This window comes from Manacus vitellinus, unplaced genomic scaffold (genome assembly GCF_001715985.3).
Source record: "Manacus vitellinus isolate BGI_N305 unplaced genomic scaffold, ASM171598v3 scaffold_76_pilon, whole genome shotgun sequence".
In the NCBI taxonomy this organism is placed as follows: Eukaryota; Metazoa; Chordata; class Aves; order Passeriformes; family Pipridae; genus Manacus; species Manacus vitellinus.
Window position 1 is genome coordinate 122,267 of NW_021940796.1, and position 14,048 is coordinate 136,314.

Here is a 14,048-nt window from a genome sequence, read left to right on the forward strand (position 1 = left end):
TAAGAAATAAGTGTTGTTTATTAAAAATAAAATATCTTGAAAATAATTTCACAAGCATATATACACATACATAGAGGTACTATGGCTTTAGTGTTTTTTACTTAAACCAGGCTTATCTCTGTATTCTTAGAAATTAACTATTTTAAGTTATAGAATCATGTATCAGCAAAGTCACACATGAGCAGTAACATTTACATCATTACATTTGAAGTAAATTTCAAGACAAACAAAATAGCAAACATGGCATGAATAACAACAAAATTATTTTTAAAATCTATGTTCTAATTAGAGGAAATAAAAATAATCTTAGAAGGTTAAAAATTAATCTGTTATAGGTTGAACAATATTTGACAAAGGAAACAGACTGTCATATTGTTCTTAGGGTTACCTCACGGGTTGAACTTGCATTTCCCTAGAATACTACATAAATAATTATTACTCAGTGCTCCCTCCAGACATAGCCCAAACTAGTACCTTGATTACTTGAAACAAACAAGTTAATTCAATGTTGCAGAAATGCCAATTGTTCATTTATTTTGTTGTTCTTGATTTCAATAGGATTCTTAAGAGAAAGGAATGTGGGTTTCAATCACTAAATGCTAATAAAAACATAACATTTTAGACTAGTTTAAGGAAAAAAAAAGGTCTCTATAATGTGCTTCTATTGAAAGGTCTCATTTGTCTATGCATGATGTACCAGAGATACTAAGGGACTTCATTCTGAAGGCAATGGCAAGAGCCCAAGCAGGTCTGCGGGTACAGCCAGTGCCAAATGTTTACCTCTACTTGTGCTGTGCCACGAGAAACCTTCCTTGGATTGCCACATCCCCAAAAGAACTCATCCCAGTGTATGTGCTAAGCATGGTGGTCAGACAACATCTGAAAAGGAGAACACTATTTGTAATGGTTTTATAAAAACCTGAGATGGATCCTTGATGAAGATCTGGTGCAGAGAATCTCACAAACTGTCAGGCTGAGGCTGATGTTGATGGGGCAGGGGGGAAAGAATTCACTGCACTGGTTGCAAAAACTCTGACGTGAACACAGCTTCTGCATAGTCCTCACAAACATCCTGCAGCTCTGCTGCCACGTCACACAGGGCTTCTTCTGTCAGTTGCTCTGCAAGACTGAGGCAGAGGGAAGGCAAAAATAGAGAAGGAAAAGGTTCAGAAAGTCAGATTTCAAATTTCAGTCATTCATGCTATTGATATCAGTGCTCTGATTTTAAAAGGTAGATACTTTTTTCTTTCTACTGCTTAGCCCAAGAAAGGATTTGATACTTGACATGATATGGGTTGTATAAGATAGCAGAAATTCTATCCTCACTCTGGTTCATAGCAAAGGGCATACTTTAAGCTTAAAAGTACTGAGAGATCTCAGTTGTTTCCTTTTTTCAAACTCTTAAGATACTAATTCTGCTTTGAGAATAAGAGTGAACATACTGTGGTGCTCATCCAAAGGCCACTGAAGTAAATAGGAAGCTTTTTATTGATTTTAGCTGTCACTGAATCAGGCCTTACTGAGAGCAGAAATGTTTTGAGTAAAATGTCAATTTTCAGTAATCTCTGGACCACAGTAGATGTTTGTTACAGAACGAAAACTGTTTGTGTGTAAATATACAGTAGTTTACTGGCCTCCTGAGAAGAACTCTGCAGTTCTGCGTGTGCTCCAAAACACACTGGTGTTCCTGAGCCCAACAACCTCGGGGGCTGTTCAGAGTCACAAAGCCTGACAGGGACTGGCTGCATTTGCAGTTGTCGAGCATGGGGCACGTGGCAGCTGTGGCAACCACTGTCAGGAGGAGGGTCACCTGCCAGTCCCACAGAGGTGCCAGCCCTGGCAGGGCCAATCTCACACCAGGGACTGAAGGCAGCACAGCTCAGAAGGCAGGATGACAGCAGTGAGCACTGACGAGCTCTGTTTCAGTGGGTTGATTCAGCAGATTCAAATACAGTGGTCTGATCACAGTTATTACAACGTGTGCCTACTTATCCACACTTGGGCAAATCAGCAACACACAGGATTAGCTTTATGCATGCCAGTCATCTCAAATATTGCAGGACCTGTTCCTGAAAATTCTTTATGCAGATGCCAATCAAACAAGCTGTATCACTGATTTCAATGCTACTACATTAAAAATGTATGCTGAAGTTTAAAGATTCTTGGCAATTAAGCCTGATGTCCAATCTGCCAATACAGACAAATATGGGAACCCATCCCATCTACAACCACTGAAGTTAGGTTTTGCAATTCTTTCTTAATACTCCAGCGTTTTCGTCTCTCATCTCTTCTCCCATAGTCAGATGCATTCTCATTTCCACTCTGCAGGGAATTAATGTCCCCTCTATGCCAACTGATATTGTGCCAGTATTCCTGCAGTTCTGAAAGAACAGGGCTAGCAAGGTTTCAAATTCATCCTGTATTTCCATGCTTTCTTTGGGCTGGACTTTATAAGACCAATAGGTGATTTTTTAAATGTATCATACATATTGAAAATTATTTCTAGGCAATTGCAGGTAATTACTCAAGGAAGTGCAAGGAAATGATAACCAGTGATGTAATTTACTTGCTAAAGCTGTTACTGAGTAATCAAAACACTTACTCAAGCTCCAGTGCAAAAGTGGGTATTTTGGCTTATATTGCTCTGCTGGTTAGCAGACATTTAGCCTAAGAAACTATTTTTGCCAGGAAGTGAACAGTAAAGAGACTGTAGTTTACTGTTTCTTCACATCTTCTATTTATAGCAAGGGATGGACATTCTACTCCCATATCCTTTGGTTTTATCCAACTACCTTCAAAATCCATGAATACCTAGTACCAGTAGAGAAACAGCCTAAGAGACAACTGCCTCTGGCTTTCAGTCTGGAATTTAAATGTCGCCTCCCAACTCCTCTCCTGAGTAAGAACAGAAAAACCTGTTGTCAGCTGATACATTCACTTCAAAATCACAAAGACAGTCCATATACCTCTCAGCAATCTGCCATGGGTTGAAACTGCCCACCACCTCATGAGAAATAAGCTTTAAATGATGCTTGTATCTGCTGTTATAATCCAAGATGCTCTGGAGCATATGGCTTGGCACAGACAGAGACACAGAGCACGCTTTCTGTAGAGAGTTCAAAGCCAAGGGGTGCAGAATGTCATTTCCAGTATGCAATTTCTCCTCTGCTTCTTTGTTTTCATCAATATCACTGGAAATATAAAATAATCATCAAAACAGAACTAGATTTTCAAGTCTCTTTTTGAAACACTATAATGAAGTCACGCAGATCTCATGCACCACAGTTTAATGTAGGGTCAAATATTCCACTTACTTGCCATCAAAAGGTTTTTCAAATAAAATGTTTGTTTCTAGCTCTGTGTGTTCAATTAATTTGGTTATCTGAATTGGATGAGGAGATGTGAGTCTTCTAGCTGTTGATGCCATTTGTTGCTCTAGAAGGAAGAAAATACCATTTAAAATTGTTTCTTTGAAAGAGGAAAACTACATCTACTGCAGATAAGGTCCTCACAAAGACTTTTGCTTCTTTTAAGGGGAACTCCTTCAGGTAAGTGAAGAACTGAAAGTGAGAAGCCCCTAAAAAGTAAATTCAGTGTAGCGTTTCCAAGAGCTAGTGTATTAAAGCTGAGCATTTTAGAAATGCTGCTTTTAGTATAAATCATTTGTGCTGTCAGTGGATACTTCTAGCAGAGAGATAGAAAATACCACTGTAAAACTAGCAGTCTATTAAACCTGGCAGTAAATTCAAGACATGGAAAAAAGGCCATACAGATTTGGGCTAAATCTTCACCAGTCATATTGTGAGATTTTACAACTTGTGTAAACAACACAGTTCCAGTAAAGTCTGTATGTAATCAGATACTCACATTGAAAAATCAGTGTAGCTTCGCTGTGCTACTCAAATAGTAGGATAAAAACCAGGAATATTGATAAAGTATCAACTTTTAGAACTACATTTTAGAAACTGTCCTTTGAAAGAAGTACCTGTAGTAAAAAATGTGTCTGGATGGTGCTATTTGATCACACATAATCCAATGACCTTGATTTCAAAACATCTGAATTTAAAGTTACAGATTATAGGAAAATCCAGTGCCATTAAAGAAGACAGTTACCCATTTTGTCTTCCTGGGCCCAGAAGTGGGAGTCAGTGTACACGATCTGGGTGATTCTCCTGCAGACACTCTCCCGGTGTCTCTGTATTGGAACACACAACAGCAGTCAGTCACCCACATACCTGATTATCACACAATAGGAAACTAGGTCATGATCCTCCTTGGGCAAAGCAGGCTTATTTCGGCTGGTAACAGAACACAGAAAAGGGGTGGGGGAGTGAAATCACAGACATTTATCTTGTTCAAAATGCCATACTTGAATATGAAACTAGTTGCCAGTCCCATGGTAACTCCTCCCATTTTAGACCAACAGCCCTCAGCCAAACAACTGAAGAACCCTCATGCTTTCTTTTAAGAAAGTAATATATGAGAAAGCTCGAGTCAAGTAAATTATAAACTTACGAATATTTACACAGAAAAATGAATAAATAAGGGCACAGATAACCATGTATTTGTCTGACTTCTCATGTTGCCCTGTGAAATACTTTGGATTGCCAGAGCATTTTTCCTCGAGATGCTCAAGCTACTAGAATATTGAGATTCTATACCACAAAAAAAGGGAAAAAACCAAATTAATATTCAAATATTTTCCAATCTGCAGGGCAATCAACATAATCACCATGCTGATTCTCCCATTCATGTACAGTTATCTAAGCCACAAAGTCTTGAGGTGGAAAGCAAACTCAGGTCTCCCAAGTCTAGAGCAATAGATTCATCAAACATTTTGCTCCTGATCTTACACTGTGTTTTGCTGGAAGCACAGACTCCTCCCTGGTCTTTGATTTCAGACACTGATTCAGTCACTCCTTGCTTCATTTAAGAATGTAGATACTTAGAGATATTACAATTTATGGACAGTAATCAAGAAATTGGCACTAATGAGAACAACCAAGACAGAAAATCTTACTTCAATTTCTTCCATTCTTTGCAACATTGACTCTATACTATGAGTGTCAGCCATAGGCAGGGCCCTGGTCTGGAGCCTCTCATGCTGCTCCACACTCCACAGTTCTTGAGCAGTATCTTCCAAAAGATCATCCAACAGCTTTTCACTCAGAATATCTGCATTTGCTGCAACCTGCTACTTAAAAAATCCGAAACTCAAAAACAAATACCACAGAAAACAAAAAGACACAAAGCCAATACAAGAAAGAAAGAAAAAACCAAAACCAAACCAACTCGCATTAAGTTGAAAAGAAACTGTATGTTGCCCCTTTATAAATGTTTGACAGCTCTCAAGGCATCGTTCCCCCAGTGGCATAAGCTTGCCTGTACTACCTGCATGCTGTCTACTACCAGAGGTTCCGACCACTCCTGTACCTCCTTCACAACTTTGTCTGCACAGGGGGCTGGAGAAACAGTTTGTGACCTGCACAAAAAACAACAATGCCATTTTGAAACTTGGTATGACAACAATAACTTAAAAACCCCAAATACATAAGTTTATTTTTAGGGAGACTGCTGGAGTGTGGAGAAGCTCATATCATATCTGACACCAGTTATGAGATCTTCAAAGTAAGTCATTACCTTAACTTTTGTATTTGTTTTATTTCTCCTCTGCGAAGGTCAGTTAGAACCTTCACTCCTCTTGAATTTTCCGCTTCAAGCCTCGCTAGTCTTCAAAAATAGCACAGTAACATAAAGGGTTACAAAATGCACATTCTAATAACTGAAGAATGAAATAATATGATTTTGAGTATTACTTTGGAAAAGTTGCAAGAAACTTTAGAGAGAAAATTAATGCTGACTGTAAGACCATATAAGCCAGAAAACTCTGTTGAGAACCGGGGATCTTGAATTAAGTTTCTGCTGTTGGCAAATAGGAAGTACTTGGCCCAGAGAAATGAGCTCCTCATCTTACCCTGCACACTGCCTAGTACAGATCCAGTACCTGGATCTCTTGCTTCAACTGCCACAAACACCAATCCCAAAGCAACCTAAATTTGGGGAGCCCAGGTCTAACTGGATGTTGAATATACGTTAAAGTAAACAAACTTGCACTCTATTATTGTCTGAGACAAATATATGTATTTTGTCCTTCTGGAACAGGGAGATAATATTTATTTACCTTCTTAACGCACTGCTGTGAATACCCACTCTGCCTGCTGTGTTTTGTCACTGCTCTGCCTTGCACAGTTGGGCCTTGACTCCCAAGCAGCAACTCGGGCAAAAGCCTAAAGCCTTGGCTCTTCCTGGGCTTTAGGGAGTGAGACTGCTCTGGGCCATCTGGCAGAGAGCTGTGCTGTGCCACTGGCCACCCTGGGCTGCAGCCAGGCCAACTCTGTCCCAGTTACCAGCACAGAGCCGGCAGCATTCCCACTGGGAAGCAGGGTAAGGATGGGTGCCACAGGACTGTGAACATACCGCTTAGGTGGAACAGGCAGAGCTGGAGGCTTTGGAGGAGGGCAGGGAATTCTGCTCTCCTTAGCAGGTCGTTTGGTCTCTTTTAGCTGAAAAGCTATAGTTGGCTCTCGAAATCCAGCATGCTTTCCTCGAGGGCGTACCTGTCTTGATTTCAGAGATTTCAGCATTCCCTTAAAATTAACACCATCACAATAAAAACTTATATTCCAGTTGTTGAATTATTAAAGTATTTTGCATTTTGCTTCAGATTTTGTCTTGAAGTCATGCCTGCTGACTTTGCTGCACAGTTAACATATGTGAAGGTTTTACAACTGATTTAAAGGGAAGTACAGCTGTGCCTGAAAAGAATATATGCTTGATCCTGTAACTGTTACTTTTGCAAACAGTTCCAACTTTTCCAGTGTTGCCCTTCATGGGGAAAAAACTTATTTTTAATTTTTCAGAATTAGACTCTATGTTAACTCTTAATAAATCCAATAGAAAGTTTCCAAGGTAACTTTTATTCAGCCACAAAACTATAATATCACCACTTTTGTATTTGCTACAAGGTCACTTAGACTCGTCCCCTCAGTATGAAATGCTGAAATGTTTAACCTTTCTGCCCACATTTCTCACTGACACACAGGGATGGGAAGCAGTAAAAGTTACATATAGATACAGCTTTGTTACTGTGTCAGATCTGAATTTTCAAGTTGAAGATGACACTGAGGAAGGAATAAAAAAACTCCACCTATTTACAAAATCTAGCACTAGTCTTTTAAGAACTCATTTGCATTACAGAAGCCTCTTGCTGGTTGCAAGAAAGACTTAGCAGAAACCAGAACTTGTATTGTGAAGTTTTATCATTTCTGTAATCAATTAAGTAAGTCTGCCTAACTTATATTCTCCTACTAACACTAGCATGACATTACTGCTGAGTGCATTTTTTGTGACAGAGGATTACCAACAGGAAGAAAATACTTCAGCTTTAATTTCAACTTGAAAAAAACATGCTAACTTCAAGCACAAAACTTGTTTCAGTAAACATTTTCCTTGCTAATTCTGTTATTCGTTGTTTCTAGTTGTACAATGTGTTTCCAAGGAACTGTAACACTGCTTTGAAAAAACAGATGCTAAAATAGTCATACCCAGTAGAAATAACAGGCAGATGTCAGTTTATCCCACTGTGTCTCCTAGCTCAGAATAGAAATATTGTGAGGAAGTGCGAAGCACTGACAGTATCTTACGTTATATAACAAATCCCAAAGCACAAGTAGAAGACAGCATAAATGATTTATCACTTCCATACCTGTGGTTTTGCAAGCAATAATATGCCTTTCTTCTCCAAAGGACCACTTCCAAGGACAGAGTCCTTTTTTACAGCTCTAGCTCTCACCAGGGCATCTGTGCTTCCCTGTAAAGTGGCATTTCTCTCTGGAGTAGGTGGGTCACTTTCTTCTTGGTATTTATTGTGAAACATATGAGCACAACTGTTCACCTTTTGAACTGCTGAAATATTTGCAACATGTCAATGTTTATCTGTATCAAAAATAACACATAAACTTTTAACTTTGGTAAGGTGAGAGGGGCAAGAATTGTCTTTATTTCTACATTTGATATCTCTGTTATGCTAGGTATACCTAATCATGAACTTTTAAGCTCTACCATAATTTAAAAAAAGAAAAAAAAAAATCCAGCCTTGTATTTCCTGAATTAAAGAAATTGTATTAAAGTATTAAAGAAATTGTCTTTCCTGCATTGTTTTGATAAACAGGAGAGTTTGGAGTTTGTGTGCATATACATATTTATATGTATATAAATATTTGAAAATACACATATACATGCAAATCATGGGAAAGTTTTTTGGTAGTAATTGTCATGCAAGATCTAGGCAGTGATAAAAAAACATTCTTTTTTAGGCTGCAAGACACATGGAAACCATTAAATGCTTATATGCTGTCTCCCTGGACTGCCAAAGATGAATTCATCATATGGAATTCTTCTTGCCCTTACATGTGGGTAGCAGGGAATACTCACTATTCTAGTAAAAACCATCATTAGCTATGAGAAAGACACCATAAAGAAGAAAAAGAATTAATATAGTTTATATATAATGTAAGAAATTATAATGGCTTTCATCAGGTGTCAAAATACTTCAGGTGGTATATTTATCTCACAACACCTTGAGAAGGAATAAAACTCCTTTCCTTTCATATACAAAGTAAAACAACAATAAAGAAAGCCAACTCTGAACAGTTTCACAGCAAACGAGTAGTGGAAACCCCCAAAGTCTTTAGCTTAACCATCAGTTAATGTGTCTCTATGTACAAAAGTTTGAGTGTTGTGCAAAAGACATTATCAGGAATCAACTGACAAGAATAAAACAGCCGCTGCTCTTAGAAGTAGAGAAATTGCACAAACCAAGGGAATTCAGAATACCTTTTCAGTGTGAACAGTTAAACAACCACAGCCTGGCTTTCGTTAGCCTGATTTGCTAACATACACTTCTGAGCAACAATACATAACATACTACAAAACTGATCTTCAGATGGCAAGTTAACTGATAAAAATGGACTTAGTAATTCAAAATACAAACCAGTCAAGAGACTCCTGGCACACGGAGGTTTTCTAGCCTGTTGTCCATACTGTCCCTTTAAGATGAGAGGCTTGTTTTCTCCTTTTGGAGACAGAAGCTGCTTTTGGGCTGGAAATGTCTTATTGTTCCTTGGAGATTTGGCCTGAGAAGCTGAAATACATTTCTTCACTGGTTTTGGTGTTTGCTTGTTTTCCAGCAGTGAATTCAGATCCTGCACCAATTATTTAGAGTTTTAATTACTCTCTCAGTAAATCTGATGTAAAAATGAGAAGCAAATTCAAGAGATTCCAAGCAGTTGGAACTTTTTTGGTCTGGTTTGGGTTTTTTTGTTGTTCTGTTTTGTTTTCTGACAGCAATTACTCCCAATAAGTTGTTCATGTAGAAGCCTTTTCATATTATTAACTTAAATCTTACTGAAAAGGCTTACATTTTTGTATTTACAATTGACCCAAGTAAATAATCTGCTTACAGAATGTTCAAAAAGAAATGGACACAAGGGCTACAGACCAAAAAAGCTCCCATGCTCACATGACTGCAGTAATACAGACACTTCTTCCAATGCTAAGTCTAAACTTGAACAACTCTACCTTCTCTCCTGTTCCAAGGCAGTTAGCACTGTTACTGTTCTCATAAGCAGTTTCATAACAGTAAAAATAAAAACACAGCTCTTACAGTTTTAACAGTATATTAAGGAAAATAAAATATGGCTCTGGTATCAGTTGCTTTTAGTTATTTATATAGTAGGCAACATGAATCAGAACTTTTCTATGATACCAACAACATGTATAAGCCATCAGATATCACTAACAAAAGCCATTTGAAAGGCACAGAGCTTAAGTAACTCTTGTACCCACAACTTTATCTTCTGCCTGGACACTTCTGCATCCACCACCATGGGTGAGGCTCAGATGCTCATCACTGATGCTGATTACTAATGCATGCATCCCAAAATAATAAACACATAACACACACCAATATATAAAATGAATTCTTTCAGTCCTGAATATGGCAAATGAATCAGAAACTGGTGCTTTGTTACCACTATCACTACCAGTCCTCATTCTAGCAGCATAGCCAAGAAAGACAGGAACAGCATCAATAAGATCAGCAGCAGGTAGCTTCTGTGTTTAGGATGCACCTCTCTTTTAGACCACCATTATTTAGGAACATTAGAAGTACATTTATACATTAGAAAATATGGTCTTTGAAAAACCACAAACAAACCCAATAAGATATTCTGCCATTTCATTAACACAGTCTCATATTTTACTACATCTTTTCTGCTTTAGCAAAACCAAAATGTTTTTTCCTACCTCAACTTGCAGCAAAATATCTATGATAATGTCAGAAATGGAAGAATCTCCTTCTAGTTTGGCAGAGCAGAGAGAGAGTTGTCGAATGAGACTGCCCAGCTCCTTGTAGTGGGCAGGAATCTGCTCATCTGTTTGATCTGTGAAGTGATTGGCAAATGCCTGCAAGGTTCGTACAGCACCTCTGTGTGCTGCTGCCAACCTGGATACTGCTTGGGACTGGGAAATGAAAAACAAATGTTTTAATAACTATAGTTTCTATGAATACTTATACTATTGGAAGAATTGTTGGCAAAATTTCATGGAGAAACACTCAGGCTTGGGATAATTCTGATGCATATTAAGCCATTTGTGAGACAAAACAAAACAGGCATTAAAGTAATCTACTAAAGATTCCTCACAACAGTACCTCTATCAATGTCATGCTGGCTTCAGGTGAAACAGCCTGGGTATAACAGGTCTTGATGTTTCTGTGTGCCAACACAGAACTGTAATCATCAGCTGGACCCTAACGAGCAACAACTGCACAAACACAAAATATTCTCCATCCTCTGCGTTTTGTTACAGAAGAAAATACAAGTGATGGAAAAGCTCAAGAGAACAACAGGACAACATCAGCCAGAGTGTAGGCATGATCTCAGGGCTGTCCTTCTGAAAGGTGCTGGGCAGAGAAGAAAAATCAGGCTGGTAAGACTGAGTGACATCACCCAGAAGTTTAAAAAATCAGTCAATAGTAGAACACATTGTTATTGCAAAAAGGAATTGGAATGAAGAAGGAATTAGAAGCCACATAAAATCAGAGCGATGGCCTTCTTCTCTACTTTACTGCAGGGAAATGAGAACTGAGAAGAGAGAAGCAGCAAAGGCAGTATTAGGCCAAGTGATTCATACTTCTGTGAGAATGAGATGAAAGGTGTAAGATACAAAGAAAATCTTTCTGAAGAGGGCTCAGATGCACCCAGATAATCAAACAATTATCTAGAAAACTCTGTCAATAAGTCATTTATAGCCTCAAGGATAATTACACCTTACCTTTTTAGTGTGTTTGATTGCATGAGGACTCAGTTTCTCTAAATCATCCTGAATTTCTTTTACCTGTTTATCAAGAAAGGAGAGGAGAACATCAGTCAGAATTCACTCCGTGCCTATAAATGAACAAATTTTGGACTTCAGCCATGAGAGAAATTAGTCACACCATTCAGATCTAAACTAAAATGCTGTGGAAGTTCAGAGATAACCTGATTGAATTTCTTTTGTTTCAATTTGTTTCTGTCAAATTCTTCACAATAAACTAGCTACTATGCATGCCAGTTTAAAATGCCAGTTCCTACCTGTTGCTGGAGCACATACAGCATCCGAGCTGACCGTGCAGCTTGTTGCTGTCTCCTAGTGCAAAGTCGCTGCTTGATCTCAGGATCTAAAAGTTCTGTATCTCTCCCTAAAAAGCATAGAATTTAATGTTTTATGTCTTAATTTAACATGTGAAAATCCCAATTAAGCCATGACAACAGACATAATTTAACAATAAACCTCTGCCATGCAGAACCAGATCACATATTTGTGGGGGTTCCTTTAGCAGTAATGTAAATTAATTACTGTAACTCTAGATTGTGTTTCTATTTAGAATTTGGCTAAACAATCTTATACAATATAGCTTATTAGTAATAGCTTAAAAAATCATGTGACCAATTAGTTTTATGATGAAGTTGCAGATAAAGCACTCAAAATTAGGAATGGTTACACCTCCTGCTAGTTATTACAAAAGAACCAATTGCTTAACCTGGCAAGCTGTTCTGGCTTTTATATATTTTTTAAAAAAAGTAGATGGTTCTCAAAAATCCAGAAATAAATTTGAATTCTAATCCAAGCCAAACAACTGTGGGGGAAAAAAAAATCAACAAACTACTGTACATTTATATAACATAATTATTGTTCAGTCTTACACCTTTTTTAATCATTTCTTCAATTTTTTGAATATAGCTCCTCAATTCCTTTTGCAGACATCGGACTTCCTGCATATTTTTATGTTCTTTCTTGTTTAAATTTGGTTTGAGGTCTGGTCCTGTGTCATGGGTGGGTAGAGAGTCCAAAGCAGCTGATCTTGGCCTTCCTTCCTTAGCTACGCAGAGAGAAACATTTCTGTCAGAGCTGGTAGACTCCCCTTGGGAAGGCTGGTCAAGCCTCTGCTGACCTGGCAAGCGAGTTTGAGACTTCAGCGCATTTTTATTTCCTGGAGCTGCAAATACTTTGGTATTCTGCTGTTGTGACTTCTGGGTCCATAATGGTTTACTGACCACGTTTCCAAACACTTGCTGTTTCACTTGCTCTTCAAGACGTCTTCGTTTGATGTCCCTTTTGGCCAACTGAACGGCCAGTTTCAGTTTTTCTTCAGATACCACTGAGAACATGCCAGAGCTTCTCAGGTTGGGGTCCTCACTTGCAGCTGGATTTCTCTGATCACTGGATGCCTTCAATTTTTCTATTATAATTGGGCGGGGCTGAGAGAATCTGAGAGCCAAATTCTCTGGAACTGCAGGAACATTTCTATTAAACTGGAGCTGTTCAAAGTGTAAAAAAAAAAATCTGATGTTACACAGAACACTTTACACAGGTGATGCAACTCAAGTGTCTAACAGTAAGGAAATTGGATCTTCTTTTATATTAGCATGTATCCCGTCATGACAGCATTGTTTTGGATTTGCGCTGAACACAGTGCTAACAGCAGACCAGTGTTTTCATTCTTGCTAAGCAGTGCTCAAGGCCTTTTCTGCTCCTCACTCTGCCCACCAGTGAGTAACCTGTGGGTGGGCAAGAAGCTGGGAGGAGACACATGTGGGATGGCTGACGCTGACTGACCCAAGGGATATTCCACACCGTGTGGCATCATTCTCAGCAGTAAAAGCTGTGGGAAAGAAGGAGGAAGGGGAAGCTGTTTGGAGTGACAGTATTTGTCTTCCCAAGTCACTGCTACATGCGATGAAGCTGTGGAAATGGCTGGATTTCCTATTTTGCTCTGCTTGTGCACAGGGCATTTGCTTTCTCTATTAACATGCCTTTATCTCAATCCACAATTTTTCATACTTATCCCCTTCCAATTCTCTTCCCCATCCCACTGGGAGTGAGCGAGCGGCTGTGTGCTCAGCTGCCTACTGGGACTGAACCACAACAGACAGCTAAGAATATTTATGGATATAGTTCTTGAATCTCTACCCTTACAAAAGAACAGTGTCAAGATTATATGTGACAGCATCAGGAAAGCGAGTATCACACTCCTTGATGGGCTGTCTCGGAAGTGGGTCATAATCATTGTTTTGTAACAATCACAAATGGAAACCAATTCAGCATCGCTGCAGAAAACAAATGGTACCTGTGTTTGTAAAGGCTTTGCTTCATTCCTGTATCGCTGGGTGGAGAATGCAAACGCATCATCAAACAGCGGTGCTTTGCTTGGCCCCATCGCATCGGCTTGAGAGCAAATCCCGCTGCTGTCCCTTGCTTGTGATCACAGCTGTGGACCTGAGAACAACCAGCCGTGATTTCAGACTCTCGAAAGCAATCCCGAGTCAGCACACTCCGGGTGCTGCCAGGAGGGAGGAGAGAAAGGAGAACGGAGGAAGGCAGGCAGGGAGGAGGAAGGAAAGGAGAGCGGGGGAAGGCAGGCAGGGAGGAGGAAGGAAAGGAGAGCG

General features: G+C 39.1%; 1 protein-coding gene across 3 annotated transcripts; it reads right to left on the reverse strand.

The window, feature by feature from the left end:
• KIAA0753 (KIAA0753 ortholog) lies at nt 1–13,985 on the reverse strand. Of its 3 annotated transcripts, XM_018084847.2 has the most exons (16): nt 13,730–13,985; nt 12,554–12,920; nt 12,308–12,481; nt 11,694–11,800; nt 11,395–11,457; nt 10,366–10,581; nt 9,053–9,263; nt 7,766–7,965; nt 6,478–6,647; nt 5,641–5,730; nt 5,392–5,482; nt 5,021–5,194; nt 4,114–4,195; nt 3,315–3,435; nt 2,967–3,191; nt 1–1,127 (listed from the first exon to the last, which is right to left on the reverse strand). In XM_018084847.2, exons 1-16 carry the CDS (start codon nt 13,817–13,819, stop codon nt 1,010–1,012), a joined length of 2,499 nt encoding a protein of 832 aa, XP_017940336.1. In that variant the 5' UTR covers nt 13,820–13,985; the 3' UTR covers nt 1–1,009. The 3 variants fall into 3 exon arrangements, with proteins under 3 accessions (XP_017940336.1, XP_017940335.1, XP_008927459.2); XM_018084846.2 differs by having other exon boundaries at nt 7,766–7,962; nt 12,308–12,920; XM_008929211.3 differs by having other exon boundaries at nt 12,308–12,920.
• Between the last annotated feature and the right edge of the window lie 63 nt (nt 13,986–14,048).